This window comes from Mustela erminea, chromosome 6 (assembly GCF_009829155.1).
Source record: "Mustela erminea isolate mMusErm1 chromosome 6, mMusErm1.Pri, whole genome shotgun sequence".
Lineage (NCBI taxonomy): Eukaryota > Metazoa > Chordata > Mammalia > Carnivora > Mustelidae > Mustela > Mustela erminea.
Window position 1 is genome coordinate 98,662,717 of NC_045619.1, and position 17,871 is coordinate 98,680,587.

General features: G+C 41.9%; 1 protein-coding gene across 2 annotated transcripts in view; it reads right to left on the reverse strand.

Annotated features, from left to right (window-relative positions):
* PPM1H (protein phosphatase, Mg2+/Mn2+ dependent 1H) overlaps positions 1-1,519 on the reverse strand; it is a 252,170-nt gene extending 250,651 nt beyond the window's left edge. For both annotated transcript variants that reach the window (XM_032348853.1, XM_032348852.1), the window contains exon 1: positions 1,251-1,519. In XM_032348853.1, coding sequence (XP_032204744.1) covers positions 1,251-1,495 — 245 coding nt within the window. In that variant the 5' untranslated portion in view covers positions 1,496-1,519. The remainder of the gene's footprint in view (positions 1-1,250) is intronic.
* Between the last annotated feature and the right edge of the window lie 16,352 nt (positions 1,520-17,871).

Below are 17,871 nucleotides of genomic sequence, written 5' to 3' on the forward strand. Positions count from 1 at the left end.
TCTATTAAAATCCAGGGAGAAAAGATCATATGGTGAAAAGGGAAGGAAAAAAGGAATTCCAGATTGTAGTTAGGGCGTCTTCCCTGCCGTCTTTCTCACCGGAACCCGGCGCTACGGGAACCATATCTGCCCAGGGGTATCCGGGCCACCAGAAAAGGGTCAGCATCAAAGCACCCAGGCGTCGGGAGAGCGGATTGGTTCCCGGGCGAACCAATCAGCGAGCGATGCTGTTCGCGGATCGGGGAGGGCCAAGATCACAGAGCGGATGGAGTTAAAGGAAAAGGGCCAGGTGTGCCAGGCACCCGCGTTCTGCGTATACTTGTGCACCCACCGGGTCATTGTTAAGCCCGGATCTCTGGTCTCCTAAATTCCACTCTCCGAATTTCCCATTTCATAACGCTGAGTAGGGTGAAAAACATCACATATCCTACCATTCAAAAGAGGGTCATTAATAGTCAATGGCGGAGAAGCTGGGGTCAGGGTTGGGTGGGGGGAGGCCATTAAAACCCTCCGCCTTTCCCAGTTCCTCTCCAGGTCGACAACCTAACTGAATCAGTTCTTGAAATAGTAAGTCACTCAAACGTTCGCTTAATCGCCAAAGCTGATTACCAAAATGCTATCGTTAAGATACCCGAAATAAGTTCCCCCTCCCCGTGGGTTGGGGGAAACGGTACGGGCATTTACCGAACGCTCCGGCTTTTACTACCTGCTAAAGGAGAAGGGAGCGAGCTCTTAGGCTAAGTCAAAGAAACTGAGCCCTTCTGAAATTTGCAACCTCGCACACGGACCCCCCACCCCGCGCCCACCGCCCAAGCGCAGCTACAGCTCCTCGCGACTCTACCCCAAAAACTTCATGCGGAGGCGCAAAGATTTTGGGGAGGGTGGGCGCTGATACCAGATTTGCCTGCTGTGCTTCAAACTTCACCAGAGCTGTTCTACGCACTTTGTTCCAAGTGTCACAGCCCCCGGACTCACGGACCGGTTCAATCTTAGCTTTCCCACGGTCCTGCGCTGCCACCCACCATCCACCACCATACCCGGGCTGGAGACGCTGCGTCCTTGGGGGATGGGGGAAGGGGGAGTTGGGGAAGAGGGGAAGGGCCAGTGTGAAGTAAAGAGGTCCCCGCTGAGGCCTGGACGCCGGCAGCCCCTGGAGGGCCCTGGGGCCGAGGAAGGAGAGAGGAGGGCTGGAACCGTGCGGGGAAGGGCCGCGAGGAGAGCAGGGGCGCCGCCGGTGTCGCTACACTCACTCTGCGTAGCCAGTGGCCCAGGGCAGCCGCCGGGTCTCCTTGAGGATGAGGATGGGGCGGGCGATGTGGTCGGCGCTGCACTCCACCTCGTCCTGAGACAGCCCCAGGAACTCCGGCCGCCCATAGGGGAAGCGCAGGGGCAGGTCCGAGCCTCCACAGCCGCCGCCGCTGTGCTCGGAGCCTGAGCTGCCAGCCATGATGCCGCCCATGAAATTGGCCACGGCAGATTTCACCCGAGTGAGCATATTACTCCGGCGTCCTGCAGCTGCGGTGCGAGCAGGAGGCGGCGGCAGGGGCCCGACGAGGCGCAGCGCGGGGCATGCAGGCTGCAGCGGGCGCCGGGCGCACAGGCAGCCGGGCCGCTGGGGCGCGCCGCGCGGCTCCCGGAGCTTACTGCTGCAGGGGGCCGGGCCCCGGCCTCCCGCGCTCCGTGCCGCCGCCGCCGCCGCCTCCCCCGGCTACACTTCCGCAACGGAGCGGCATGGAGCGGGCCGGCCGGGCCCGGAGAGACGCCGTGCGCTCCGGGAGCGGCTGGGCAACGGCAGCAGGTCCCTTCCCCGCCCTCTGCGCTCGGCTCCTGCGTGAGCGGAACTGAGCCCACCCGGCGAGCCAGCAGAGCCGGCGCGGCTGCTGCCACGGCTACCGCCGCCGTCGAGTCATGTGATAATCAGGCTGCAAGGGCTCGAGCAGCTGCGGTGGCCGGAGCTCAACCCCTCCCCTGCCGGCCCGAGCGCAGCTCGCACCGGGATCGTGACCTCCTGGGGGAGGGGGAACCGGGCTGGGTCAGTACCTGGCTGAGGGGATGGGGGCGCTGTGAGCCGAAGGCCGCAGACAGGTGTTAGCGGAGGTCACGTGGAGCCGGGCAAAGCCAGTTGAGGAATCCACTCGCTGAGGAGTGCTTGCCTACGCCTTCGGGGAAAGGAAACTTCGGGAGCCCAAGCGGAAAGGGGAGACAAGTGAAATCTTGGTGGGGCGAATCCACGGTGCTACGGCAGTGGAAATGAGAAACACCAGGTGTAAAAGACTTCAGAGCTGAAACAAAAAAACTCAAGGTTTGCACAAGAATTATTGAAAGTTTTCTCCTAGGCATTTCTAGAATTACTTTTTTTTTTTAATTTTATTACTACCACACGCATCTTTATCTGCAGACAAGCTCTGTTTTGAACCCAGAATAAGCTAATGGAAAGAAAACAAAAGGGCTCTAAGTTAGATACATGCCCTGTTTCACCTAGTACTTCACTGTTAAATAGATTATACAAATATGTTCCTCCAACATAACAAAAATATCTTTTTGAAGCTTATTCTGTTTACTATTGAGACACTTAATGTAGACTATTTTCTTAAACAGAAAAATGTCTGCAAAGCCAACTAATGAATGTTTTATTAGAGGTGACATTTGTTAAATATTGGCTTAATTTTTTTTTTTTGCAAGAAAGCTATGTCCTGTTCATGTTTACTTATTCTGTATCCTGTTCCCATGTTTACCTACCATTTAATTTGCCAAGATTCTGTGTTACTGGTGGAGTTACACATTCTGAACAGCTCACTTAGAGTTCAGGAGGGAATACAGACCTTCATTCTTCCAAACGAGTGGGAAGGTGGGGAGAGAGGCCCAGGTGTTGGAGGGAAAGTAATCCTTCCAAGAGGAACTGGAATTTTTGCTCTTAGGTGAGGCCTGAGTAAACCTCACTGACACGCCTTCTATCATATCTATAATATTTTTAAAGTCATCAATATTTTTTAAGTCATTTTCCCCTTTGGCTTTTTCACAAATAGGTACTCCAGTTTATAGCAAATAATTATGTAAAAAAAACAACTTGCAAATGTTCAGTGAGGTACCATTTCTGTCAATGAGTTTTTATTACTTTTCACAGAACAGAAAAATAATTTTAGCTTGGACCCCTTTCTCTAATTTTAAAATTTGGGACAGGATTCTAAATAATGTAAAATCTAAATGAACAACAATAACAAAAAAAGCCTTCTCAATCTTTGCTTTGCTAAACTATAAACTTCTACATGGAAAAATCTATGTAGTGGCTAAACATCTAACCAACCACATGCTCTGGCATCCACTGAGTCCCACATTAACTTAGAATTCCTTTATCAAGCTTTTGTCATAGAACAATGACCCTTTACCAATGCCCTTTGGAAACTTGGGTGACTAACCTCTATTGAGATTAATTTATTGTGTTCTGACCTTCATTTCACTTTAAGCAAGGCTTTAGTATTTTCTAATAATAGGATTTCTAAAAATTTCCTAATTTATTTTCAGCTTAAAGTAGTACCTGATAATTGTCAATAAGTAAATAAAATCTGATAGTACAGAACCATAAATGAAAAAGCAAAAGACTCCAAAGATTTCCCCAGAGATCTCTACTGTTAATATTTTCCCTTGGCTTCCAAAACTTATCTCAAATAAGATATTTGGTATAACTGAATTTGGTAGTATTAGCCAGATTTGTGAACCAAAATTTTGTAGGCAGTTCTTCTGTTTCTCTCTCACCTGAGTATTATCTTTCATGGGAAAGTGTTGATATATCTCTAGCTTTGCAAGGCTAGTTTGTTCTGCAAAGACAGGCAAGCAGACTTTCATACCTGTTCTCCTTTGAACATTTCTTTTTTTTTTTTCTTTGAAGATTTCTATAGTATGAGTGTTCACCACTAATTAATAAATCTACTACTATCTTTATACCTACCTCAAAGACCAGTGTTGTGTTACAGGATTTTCCTGAGAAATATTTTCCATGTAATTTACTCCTCAATTATGTCATTCTTGAAGATCAGCTGGGAAGTAAATTCTGATTAAAATGGGGTGGTCATGGGATGCCTGGGTGGCTCAGTCAGTTGGGCATCTGCCTTTGGCTCAGGTCATGATCCCAGGGTCCTAGGATCAAGTCCTGCACTGGGCTCCCTGCTAAGCCGAGAGCCTGCTTCTCCATCTGCCCGCTGCTCCCCCTGGTTGTGCTCTCTCTCTCTCAAATACATAAAATCTTTAAAAAATAAAATGGGGTGGTCATCCATTTTAGGAGAGCCCCAGGAAAACAATGCCTTTCACAGCTATTACGAATGCAAATTTGGGAGTATATGTGCTTCCAGCTTTAGGGTTAGTGATTGCCTGAATTCAAGTGGTGTGAAAATCAGAAACTGAGAGACCCTCAATGTTACCCACTCTATGTATGTCCCAGTCATCAATAGATATGCTTCATTTGTCTCTTTTGTAGTTTCTTTCCCCTTGGAAAATGAGAATTTGAAAACTTTAACAGAACATTCATTTATAGTATAGCTGCATGGACCTTTTACTTCGTTGCTCTTTATATAACTATAATCTCACTTCCAGGCTTCTAATACCATGGCTTTGACTACACAATGGTTGTGCCATCAGTAAGACTATTTTCATGAAAGAAATAAAAGGTCTGGATAATTTCTTCAGTGAAAACATCACAGATTCCCCTAAATATTTAATTACAAAGAAAAACCAGATTCAAATCAAAACCACATTGAGATACCACTTTACACTTGTTAAAATGGCCAAAATTAACAAGACCATAAACAACCAGAGTTGGAGAGGCTGCGAAGAAAGGGGAACCCTCTTACACTGTTGGTGTAGCCACTTTGGAAAATGTTAGGTCCGTTATTAAATGAAACGACACTGAGACAAAGTGAAAGTTGTTTAAAGCTTTATTTTATGACAAGTATTAGAAGTCAGACTGATTGGCCAGGGGAATGAGACTGAACCAAAGTTAAAGTTATGTAAAGCTCTATTCTATGCCAAGCATTAGAAGTCAGACTGATTGGCCAGGGCCATCTCCGAAGAGAGAGACCAACCCCCCCCCCCCCCCCCCAGCTTACAGGCTACCTTTTATAGAGCAAAAGCCTGGCCACACATAGGTGGCCAATGAGATTGTAACATTGCATAGTCATGTTAGGCCACACACAGGTGGCCAATTGAATTACAATTTACCCTATAGTAGCTGTTGGAGCTAACCTATTACTCTGGTCAGAACTGATGCTCAAGTTTGGCGCCCAAAAGGCGGGGTTTATATTCTTTGGTAGTTAGGGAGACAATATGTGTGCTTTACTGATTGGATGTCTTCACCTGGCCTGATTTGTCCTTGTATTCTGGGCTCTGTTATTAGGAACTAGCTGACCACATTTTACCGGTTTCCCAGACTTGCCAGTAACTTTCCTGGGGCTGGGCGGGCAGGGTCAGTTTAAGTTTTATAGCACAAACAACAAAATGGCTTTTAACCAAGATGGAGTCGCTCTGGCTAAATAGATCCTTACAGAAAACAGCGTGAAGATTCCTTAAGAAATCAAAATTAGAGCTACCCCATGAGCCTGCAGTTGCACTACTGGGTATTTACCCCAAAGATACAGATGTAGTGAGAAGAAGGGACATATGTACCCCAATATTCATGGCAGCAATGGCCACAATGGCCAAACTGTGGAAAGAGCCAAGATGCCCTTTAACACATAAATGGATAAAGAAGATGTGGTCCATATATGCAATAGAATATTATGTCTGCATCAGAAAGGATGAATACCCAACGTTTCTATAAATGTGGACGGGACTGGAGGAGATTATGCTGAGTGAAATAAGTCAAGCAGAGAGAATCAATTATCATATGGTCTCACTTGTGGAGCATAAAGAATAACATGGAGGACATTGGGAGAAGGAGAGGAGAAGTGAGTTGGAAGAAATCGGAGGGGAGACGAACCATGAGAGACTGTGGACTCTGAGAAACTGAGGGTTTTGGAGGGGAGGGAGGTGGGGGGTTGGATGAGCCTGGTGGTGGGTATTATGGAGGGCACGTATTGCATGGAGCACTGGGTGTGGTGCATAAACAATGAATCTTGGAACACTGAAAAAAATTACACATAAAAAATAATAAAAAAAAATCAAATAAATAAATAAATAATTTGATTTAATTTACTTTTTTAAAAAAGGAAAACCAATACCTTATGGAGGAATAACATGGCAGACATCACATAAAACAAGTGATCAAGGGGGTGCCTGGGTGGCTCAGTGGGTTAAAGCCTCTGCCTTCGGCTCAGGTCATGATCCCAGGGTCCTGGGATGGAGCCCCGCATCCGGCTCTCTGCTCAGCAGAGAGCTTGCTTCCTCCTCTCTCTGACTGCCTCTCTGCCTACTTGTAAAATCTCTGTCTGTCAAATAAATAAATAAAATATTTTAAACAAAACAAAAAACAAGTGATCAAGTTAAATCACCAGTAGTGAGACCTATTAAAGCCCTATGCATGCTGACGTCATGCAATAAAAAGGGCACATCACTTATATGGTCTGCCTCCCCAAATCCTCAACCTCACTATAACCATGACAAAACATGCGTCAAACCTCAAGAGAGGATAGTCTACAAAATACTTGACTCTTCAAAAGTGGCAAGGTCCTAAAAAACAGGAGGGACTGAGAAACTGTCAGATTGCAGACAAAGGAGGCACACCACTACAATACTGTCACAGTGTGAATTTCTTAGTTTTGATGTCAGCATTAGGGGAAGCTGGGTGAGGGGTGTGTAGGAACAAAAAATTAAAAAAAAAAAAAAAACGAAAAACAGGGTAATTTTGATTCCAGTTGAAAGCAAACACTTACTTGGAAGTCAGACCAGGAGAAGGATGAATAATGCCCTTCCAGGGCTCTCTCTCACAGCTGTAGGTTCATGCCTCCTTCATGGTGCTAATCTCCTTGTTTCGTAACTAGTAGCTTATTGATGTATTCCTATTAGACAGTGAAGTCCTACAGAGGAAGAACATTCTTATTATTTTTGTATTTCCAGCACCTAGCCTAATGCCTAACAAGTAATAGGGTTCCGCTGGTAAATTATTCTTTAAAAAAATTATATTCAGCAAAGAATATGACTTGTTTGAATGACCAAATCTATGTTATTTATAACCTCTGTTTTCTTGAAGATTTTTCTCACTTTATTCCTATGTTAAGCAAAACTTCTTTACAATCTAATAAGAGAAGGCTTAGCTCCCTTCAGACAATATCTGGATTGTTAATAAATGTGTATCAAGTCATGGGGATCTCTGCTTCATACTGACCTGGTAACCTGTTACAGCTCTGAACAAAAATATGACATTAAATATTTAACATTAACTTATTTTTGCTTCCAAAATAGTTTAGATTCTGGTTTCATATGTAGTAACATACTGTCTGAAAATCCCTGACATTGAAAGGAATATATTTTTCATTAAATGAAACCATTTATTTATAAATAATAATTTTCTTGTGAACCAAGAAATTTATAGCTAATTTTTGAGTAGAATACAGTGCATTTGCAATTTTTACCTCCATCAAATCCAGATATTCCCTAGATTACAAACATCTGATTTCAAAACCTCTGGTACATTCAACCACTGGATTATACCTGACTTTTCTTATTACTTTCCCGTTGGCCACCTTCTATTGACTATTCTATCCCTTGCTCCTATCATCCTAGACTGAAACCACTTTGTAAATGATACAAGAATTATATCAAACTGTATCTCTTCCACATGATTCCTGGTCCCCTGTTACCTACTTTAGATTAGACTCTAAAATGAGAAAACTTATAAAATGGAAAAAATAGTCATTCCAATCTCATGGGGCAGCTGCAAAGACCAAGAAGATAATAGTTGTAAATATGAAACAGTTAATCCCTAGGTTATCACCCTCTTGTAGTTAAGTGTATTTTTTCCCTTAGGTACTAAGGGAAATTTCAGTATTAATATTTTTAAATCATTTCCTTTTTCTATTTTCCACTTACAAGGATGAAAATAATTATACCTGCCTCCTAGGATTATTTTGATGAGTAATAGAATAACAGGAAAATTGCTAGTACTCTTCCTGAAACAGAATGGGTGGTTAGTAAAGCATAATAAATGTTATGATATAGTAGTTCCCTTTATCTGCAGCTTTGTATTCTGCAGATTTAATTACTTCACAGTCAACTCTGGTCTGGAAGCAGATGATCCTCCTTCTGATGAATCTTAAGGTCAAAAGCAGCCTAACGCAAGGTCACATCAGAAACATTCACCTCAATTCATCTTATCATGTAGGCATTTTATTATTATCTCATACCATAACAAGAAGAGTGACTATAGTACAATCAGTATATTGGGTTTTTTTTTTAAGATTTTATTTATTTATTTGAGGGAGAAAAGGAGAGAGGGAGAATGAGCAGGGGTCAGAGGGGTCAGGGAGAAGAGGGAAAGACAGAAGCACACTCCCCACCAAGCAGGGAGCCTGATTCGGGGTTCGATCCCAGGGCCCCGAGATCATGACCTGAGCCAAAGGCAGACACTTAGCCAATTGAGTCACCCAAGTGTCCCTACTGTTATAAAATATCTAATATATAAATATAATGTTATAATATATAGTAGGTGCCCCTATTGTTATAATTATTCTATTTTATTAGTAGTTCTCTCACTCTGCCTAATTCATAAATTAAACTTTACCATATGTACCTATGTATAAGGAAACATAATACATATAGGGTTAGGTACTATTCACAGTTCCAGGCATCCACTGGGGATCTTGGGACATATCCTGCTTGGATACCAGGGAACTACTAACCTGACAACACCTTGCACTGTGAGGGAGAAGGATTTGACACACGTTGTTTCCAGTGCTCTCAGCCAACATTGTAAGTTAAACATTGTTTCTAATGTTCTTAATCAACACTAACAGTTTACTATTGAGAAAACTGAGGTTGGGAAAAGATTAATAACTTGCCCAAGACCACACAGCTAGGAATGAAGCAACACCCAGTTCCGCCAAGTACTTTCTTTAACATTTCATCAGATTGTTTACTTTATAAACTTTTTTTCCTAACTTTTCCATGCAAAGATCTGGTATTTCAGTTACCTTGAGGATTGTGTAAATTTTCTTTGGATTTGGAAATAAAACAACCCCTTAGCAACCTTAAGTAGAATAAGTATAATAATGTCATTTGGAAGTTGTTCCAACTTCTTAACAAATGACTTTCCAGAGGGGTTTTTTTTTTTTAAGCTTTTATTTAAATTCTAATTAGTTAACACACAGTGTTATATTAATTGCAGGTATACAATATAGTAATTTAACACTTCTAGACAGAACTTGTTTCTAAGTTGGGAATTGCCTGGGTCATGCTGAAGTCATATAAAAATTCTAGATTCTATTCAATAGAAAATATATTTTTATTTTTATTTTTTTAAAGGTTTTATTTATTTATTTGAGAGAGAATGAGTGAGAGAGAGCATGAGAGAGGAGAAGGTCAGAGGGAGAAGCGGACTCCCCAAGGAGCTGGGAGCCCGATGGGGGATGAGATCCTGGAAGTCTGGGATCATGACATGAGCCAAAGTCAGTCGCTCAACCAAGGTCACTCAACCATGAGCCACGCAGGTGCCCATAAAATATCTTTTTAAAAAGTTTATAATATTACCAATCTGTTTCCAAGCCTTCCATGTTAACTTTCAACTATAATTTATTCCCCCACTCTCCTGCCATTTTAAAATTCCTGCTATTGGGGTGCCTGTATGGTTCAGTGGGTTAAGCCTCTGCCTTCAGCTCAGCTCATGGTCTCAGGGTCCTGGGATTGAGCCTTGCATCTGACTCCCTTCTCAGTGGGGAGCCTGCTTCCCTCCTTTCTCTCTGCCTGCCTCTCGGCCCACTTGTGATCTCTGTCAAATAAATAAATAAAATCTTTAAAAAAAAAATTCCTGCTATCATGATTATTTTTCCAAGGTAATTATGGCCAAAGTAGCCAATGAAGATTGTTTATCAAATGAGAAAATCATTGTTTGCTCAAAGAAGGGCATGTAGTTTGCAAAAATTCAGAAATCAAGCAACTAAAGACAGCTTTTTTTTTCCCCAAAGATTTTATTTATTTATTTCACAGAGAGAGATTGACAGCAAGAGAGGGAATACAAGCAGGGGGAAGTGGGAGAGGGAGAAGCAGGGAGAAGCAGGGAACCCGACGCAGGGTTCAATCCTGGACTCAGGGTTCAATCCCAGAACACTGGGATCATGACCTGAACTGAAAGCAGCTGCCTAACCAGTTGAGCCACCCAGGTGCCCCTCAAGACAGCTTCATAACTAAAAACTACAAACTCAAGTTACTTTTATTCTCCCAAAGGATCAGTTTGTTCTATGCCAAGTACACAGGAAAGCTATCTACAATGTCTGCAAATGCAAAATTAGTTGCTCTGTTTTTTTTTTTTTTTTTAATCATCAACTGCATTTTGAATCAAAGTAGAGAGACTTTTTATGCTTGCCTATAAAGATTTTATGGTCAGCTTTCCTAAACTAAAATAAAGTGGAATGTCATAACAATCTCATATTTTGTTCAAAAGCAAGACCCCATCCCCACCCCAATTACCCTGATGATTCTTTCATCATGAACACACCCTACTTTTGGCAAGTTCTTCCTTTTGTCTATTTTAGTGAATTTTAAAAATTAATTTATTGTCTGAGTTCTCCTCTAATTGCTTTAACTGTGAAAAAAATGGTTAATTAGATTGCACTCCCTGGACAGCAGCAAGGTCACCTGTAAACTTGCTAGAAAAGTAAATCCTTTGGCCCCATCCCAGGTCTAGTGGTTCAGAACCCCTGGGGTGGGACCCAACAATCTAGCCTAATAAAAGCCCTCCCGGGGTTTCTCATAAAAACCATTTGAGTGGCACCTGGGTGGCCTCTGGATCTTGGTTTCAGCTCAGGTCATGATCTCAGGGTCAGGGGATGGAGTCCTGCATCAGGCTCCATCCTCAGTGGAGAGTCTGCTTGAGATTGCCTCTCTCTCTGCTATCTCCCACAGGAGAACCAAAGGGAGCTTTAGAAACAAAGGACCTACCGATGTAACTTCCCAGGTTTAAACTTTTCAGTTGGCCATCGGTTTAGAATCCTCACCATGAGCCTTCATGATCTGATCCTGATTAACCTTCCATTCACGGAATGCCTTGTCTGCATTCTGAGAACCCTGTACTTTAGCCTCACTCATCATTTCTAGAATCTCGTGTCCTTCCTCCCCACCCTTCTGTCTGAACAGGTTGTGTTCTTTGCCCTGAAATGCTACAAGCCCTTATTCCTGCCCTGCCCCCAACACCCAGTGGTTAACTCTTATTTTTTCATGTCTCCGTATCCTTTTAGTAGTTAAGAGCTTCCTTCTCTATATTCCCTTTATATTCTATATTCCCAAAGTGCCTGTACATAACTCCATTTCTGATTATAGAACCTCACACACTGATTACTGGGGTGTCTGGGTGACTCAGTCAATGAAGCCTCTGACTGTTGATTTTGGCTCAGGTCATGATCTCAAGGTTGTGGGATCCAGTCCAGTGTCGGGCTCTGCCCTCAGAGGCGAGATTGCTCAAGGATCTCTCCCTCTCCCGCATCCTTCCCCCACTGTATGCCTCCCCTTAAATAAATAAATAAGTCTTTATAAATTATCTGATTCCTGCAATGTAAGATAATTGGAAAATGGGGGCTGTTTCTTTTTCTTCTTTGAATCTACAATATTTACCATACATTGTATATATTAAATAAAGATTGAATACATGAATGTGTAAATAAGTAACTATGGCAAAGAGCCAATGGTAACAAGAAGTATCTCCTTTAAAGGCCAAATTAGAGGAATTTTAGTAGTACTCTCTAGAATAAAAGAAGATAGAGCTGAAAGGTTCTTAAACCCAAGCAAATATCCATAGCATCCTAATTTTGGTGTCCAGAAGTTACCAGATTTAATCTATATGTCATCATTATATAAATCAGGTGATTCATATGTTGACAAGCATTCTATTTAATACTTCTGGAAAACAAAACTCTGCCCTAAATTTGAATGTAGAAGTATTTCAAATGCCCCTATACTTCATGTCTTTGACCTTTCTATTAAAGCATTAATAAATATGTAGAAAATGTCTGTTACTAAATTGTTGCAATTTGAAATTCGGGATCAGTTTTCATAACTACAGTTGTTTTTCATGGATACCACCCATCAATGTTTTTATCTGAAAATAACTGTCTTATCCACCAATCTGTTCTTTCCCAGTTAACGTTTATTTCCATTGTTTTGCAATTGTTTTTGAAAACAATCAATAGAAAAATATTTTTAGAAGTTACCAAAGGTGGCAAAGCATGACAGTTAAAAATCAACTTAACTTTTCAAAAAAACAAACTTGGGGTGGGGGTACCTGGGTGGTTCAGTTGGTTAAGCATCTACCTTAAGCTCATGTCATGATTTTGGGGTCCTGGGATTGAGCCCCACGTCAGGCTCCTTGCTCATTAGGGGAGTGTGTTTCTCCCTCTCCCTCTGCCCCTACACCTGGCTCATGCTCTCTCTCTCTCTCTCAAATAAATAAATAAAATCTCAAAAAAAAAAAAAAAGAATTAACTGGGGCTGTTCTCTGATGTAGGAGGATGGGAAGAAGCTTACCAGTGATTAGTGGTTATATGTGTCGAGCGCATACAATACCATGAATGTTTGACAATGGGCCTCATCAGTATTAGGTACTGGAACTTTGTAGACTAATTCAGAACTTTTTTTAAATTTTTGAGCTATTCTAGAATAACATGTTTAAGTGCCTACAGTGTACTTGGCACATAGTAGGTAGATATCATTTTTACTAAGAGCTTCATGTGTGAAAGTCAATTAAGACCTTATTTCTAGCCTCTAAATATTTCATGAACAACAAAAAGAGTAGAGAAAACAAATCCCAATTACGCAGTCAAAAATAATACTCATTCTTCATTCTTTCTGCTGAAGAGAGTTTACAATAAGCTTTCCACAAGAATACAAAAATATGACTTCTTTTTTTCCCCACAGGAAAAGAACAGGTAACTTTTAAATCCTCTGCTGATATTCTCACTACATTTCTTGTTTTTTATTCTGAATATATGCTGCCTCTTAGCAAGCAGTGGACATTAAAAATTTGAAAGTCAAGATGATCGTTACTATGTCCCCGTTCCACATTTCAATCCAGTAACAAGTACTACCTTTTCTTTTTGCCCTTGTCTCAGCTACCCAGAAAAGCTTTTTAAACAAAGCAGTAAATTCCTGCTATCTTTCTTCTTCATCTCACTCCACAAAAGGTATTTTCTAGAAAGGCTGCTCAGAGAGAGATGCAGGCTTGCTGGTCTGAGTTAAGTCTGAAGCAATGAACGAAATGGACCAGGATGCTTTCTTGAGGCTTTAGGATTATTCTACTTGTTTAATTAAAAGATTATAATTCCGTACTTGAACTAGATTCATAGAAAAGTAATTCATTCCAAAGGCATATATAAGTAATTTGGGGTTGTACATATCTATAGATCTCTGATTTTCATCTCTTAGTAGAGAGTACATTTAATTGGGAATCAAAACATTTGTTGTTGGGGTGCCTGTCGTGGGATCGAGCCCCGCATTGGGCTCTCTGCTCCGCGGGGAGCCTGTTTCCTCCTCCTCTCTCTCTACCTGCCTCCCTGCCTGCTTGTGATCTCCATCTGTCAAGTAAATAAATAAAATCTTTAATTTAAAAAAAATTGTTGTTGGCCTTTCTTTTTCTTTTTTGAATATTCTCATAATTAGTGTAAGATCAGTGCCTAATAAATATGAAAGCATATTATTCACTCTGGTTGGGAAAAATTAGAGCAAATGTTAACTCAAAGACTTGAGTTATTATTTTCAAAAGTCATTATCCTCATTATATGTGGTATGAAAGATGAAGGGCTTTAAAAAAAATGGATTTTTTGGCCACCATTTACTGATTTTTCAAATAAACAAACACTTGAGTACTGAATTTTAAAAGGGCTCCTCTAGGGGTGCCCGGGGTGGCCCAGCCAGTGAAGCATCTGCCTTCTGCTCAGATCATGATCCTAAGTCTGCCTTTGGCTCACGTCATGATCCCAGGGTTCTGGGATCAAGCCCCAAAGTGGGCTCTGTGCTCAGTGGGGAGTCTATGTCTACCTCTCCCTCTGCCCCTCCCCCATTGCTTGTGCTCTCTCTTTCAAATAAATTAATTAAAATCTTAAAAAAAGACCTCCTTTATCTGTAATTTGAAGAAATTCTTTTGTTAAGTCTAGTGTAGTGTCATGCTCATTGCTTTTCCTTTTACAATCAAGCAAGACTGTTTCCCCATGATTTTAGTAAAAAAAAAAAAGGTTTTTTTTTTTTTTTTAAGTTGTGTTATGAATATCTTCTGTGTTAGAAAAGATCACCATTCTAAGATTTTATCTCCTATTCCCATCCTTCCTGGAGTGATTTTGTTCATTCTTTATCTTGTGGGACAGTGTTGGGTTTTCCTTCCTTTCTGTTTTCTGTAAATCCCATCACTGTCCTATCACTTTCTCAGCAGAAGCATCTTTCTTTGGAAACACGTATCTGCTTCTTTATTTTTGCTTGGGGGTCCATGAGGAAGACTTCACTGTTTGTCCGCGGCCCATATCCAAGGCCAGATTACCAGACAGTGGCTGAGGGTGGCCAAGCACACAGGCAGCGGTCAACTCTTCAGGGCTTGTTCAAGGAAAGAGCATGAATTTGTTCAAGGAAACAGCATGAACCATGAGAGCCTGACAAAAATTCTGTAGACCCATTTTTCTACAGAAACAAAACAAAGGCAATTCTGGCTCCATTATGGCACTTGGTTTGTTAGAATTTAAAAAGTCCCATGTGTGACCAAGGGAGATAGTATCACCCTCTTAAACAACCATGGTGTTCTTTTGAATTGGGTCCACAAACGTTCACATGATGTCAAAACCCTGTAGAGAGAGAACACTGTAGAGGAGTCACTGGTATGTGTCATCTGTCGGTAACTAGGAACAAAAATGTAATTCTGAATTGTTGTAAAACATTTGGCTAACTTAAATTGCAAAGAACAATGATGATAGCACACTGATTTATTTCATTAAAGTTTACTGTCAATAACTAGGTTAAACTAAATATATATTAATGTTTTGGTCAAACAGTGTGACTATTTTTCTTTTAGGGAAAGATTTTTAGGTCACATAGAAAATGATAATAAGGGGTGCCTGGATGGCTCAGTGAGTTAAAGCCTCTGCCTTTGGCTTGGGTCATGATCCCAGCTTCCTGGGATAGAGCCCCACATCTGGCTCTCTGCTCAGCAGCGAACCTGCTTCCTCCTTTCTCTCTCTCTGCCTGCCTCTCTGCCTACTTGTCATCTTTCTCTGTCAAATAAATAAATAAAATCTTAAAAAAAAAAAAAAAGAAAATGATAATAAAACCTTAATGTCGAACACAGCTGAAAACAAATCCTGGGCACCTGGGTGGCTCAGTGGGTTAAGCCTCTGCCTTCTGCTCAGGTCATGATCTCAGGGTCCTGGGATCAAGTCCTGACTCGGGCTCTCTGCTTGGCGGAGAGACTGCTTCCCCCCTCTCTCTCTGCCCACCTCTCTGCCTACTTGTGATCTCTCTGTGTCAAATAAATGAATGAAGTCTTTAAACAAACAAATCCTATCTTTGCTTTGGAGAATGCCAGAAACAAATGTGTGATAAGCCAAGTTATCATGTATAAGGTCTTGCCCAATAGGGCTATCTGGAGTGGACTGCATTGCTTTGCAGAAAAAAAAGAGGTGGACCCTCTGTTGTCCAGGGGCTGATAAAGGATTCAGCCTTCCCCTAACTATACCCACTTCTGTCCCCCGGGGGGGGGCCATCCCTAAACACTGCATCTCAAGAGCAGTCTTTCCCCGGCTTTGCCTACTCATGCTTCCCTGAGTTTTCAGACCTCTGTCTCAACTCTTCCTTCCTCTTCTTGGAGCCCAGCCATCTGAACCTTATACCCTGGTGATGAACCGGATAGCCAAACCTCTGCTATTCTGATCAGGACAGAATGTTATGCTCCATGTTCTCAGGGCTGAAAATATGTATCTGGTTTGCGGAACAACCATATACCCCAGATTGTGATCAAAATACAACCTTACTGTTGCCTCCCACAGCCCTTTATAACTGATTGGGGATAGAAGGGGGCTAATTTCCTCCAACCCTTATGAAGACAAATTATTAAAAACTTGGAACTAAGACAAGAGGATGGAAATATCTTCTTTCTGCATCAGACCCAAGTGTTGTCACAGATGCACCCAAGGACTACTTGATTTTCTGGGGGGAATAGGCCATTGTTTACTACCATTAATTAGGGTCCAAACTGAACATGATAATGCATATTCACTTTTAGATTTTTGCTCAGTGGAGATACAAATGATTTCTGTCTGATAGGAAAAAAAAAAAAAACAGATTGAAAGGTTATGGTTTTACTGCCCTGTAGGAGTTTAGCCATTTTAGTTTCTAATCTCTCAATTTTCCAATGTCCATCCTCAGTCACTTCCTATATTCAGCTTCCCAAATGCTCATTAATGTAGCATTAATATCCTTCTAACTCTCTCACCCAAGAGTTAAATAAATCTTGACACATGTTTATTCTGTGCTTATATGAGAGACATGTTTTTATCTTTTGACAATTATGCTTTGCCTTCCTCAATGAAGACTTAGGCTGGCATATTTTTTCTGGCCAGTATCAGAAAATAAAAAGTCCTCTGGTTACTTTTGGTAAAAAACGATTTCAATCCAGCAACTAGAATGTCCATTTTTTTTTTTTTTAAGTTATCAAAACTCTGGATTCCTCTCCTCTAGCCTGGGTGAGCCTCAGGTTAGAATACTCCAGGAGGGAAAGGGAATGTGGTCCTTGTACTCTGCTCTCTTCACACTCACCAGATGAGTTATAGTTTTGGAGCCCACCAGGGTTGAAGGGAAGTGGGGTGCATGGAGAGAAGTAAGGCAAATGGCCAGAACTTGCTGGGCTCGGTGGCTTCATACTCTCCACCCAGGCCAACAGGCCACGCTGATAACATCTCTGCCAGCCTCTTCTCTCATGCAGATGCCTTGACATGGGCAAGTGAAAATTGGTTGGATTCCTTAATCAGCCCCTGGACAACAAGGGGTTCCACCTCCTTTCTTTCTGCAAAACAGAGCAGTCCACTCCAGATAGCCCTATTGGGCAAGACCCAATATAACCCAAGTCAATGTGCATCCTCTGCCCCACAAAACTCTGGGAATGTAGAGCTGTACAAGAGCAGCCTTCTCCTTCCTCCCTCAGTAAGTGGTTAGCCCTTTCTCTCACTGTCTAGATTTCCTGAGTGGGGATCAGGGCCCTTTCAGAACCACCATAAGCTCTGTCATGTGCAAGTCAGGTGGTGGTACTCTGTCTCCAGATTTAGGGAATGCAGTTCTCTGAGTGGTCATCTTTAAGCTCATGGCTAGACACTTGCACCTCCTACCCAAGTAATCTCTTCACCAGTCCACCTCCTGCCCACTGTCTAAAGTCTTTCTGTGCTTTCAATTGACTATGGGGATCAGGGCTGTGGAAAATTTCTCAGGTCCATTTCTTTTGTAAACCCTCCCATAGTAGTGGTAGTGTGGGGGACTGTCACACTCTTGCTTTGGTACTCTATTACCTCATCCAAAACTGAGTTACAAAAAAAAAAAATCTCATTCTAGTTTCCTGTTACATTTACATTTAAATTTACTGGAAATAAGCAAATATAGTGGTGGGGATTTTAGACTTTGCAGGAAGGGAGTCTCTACCATGTCAAAAGAAACCTTGGAATTGAAACACATCCATCAGAAAATTATTTATTCAGTCCATGAATAAAGTTGACT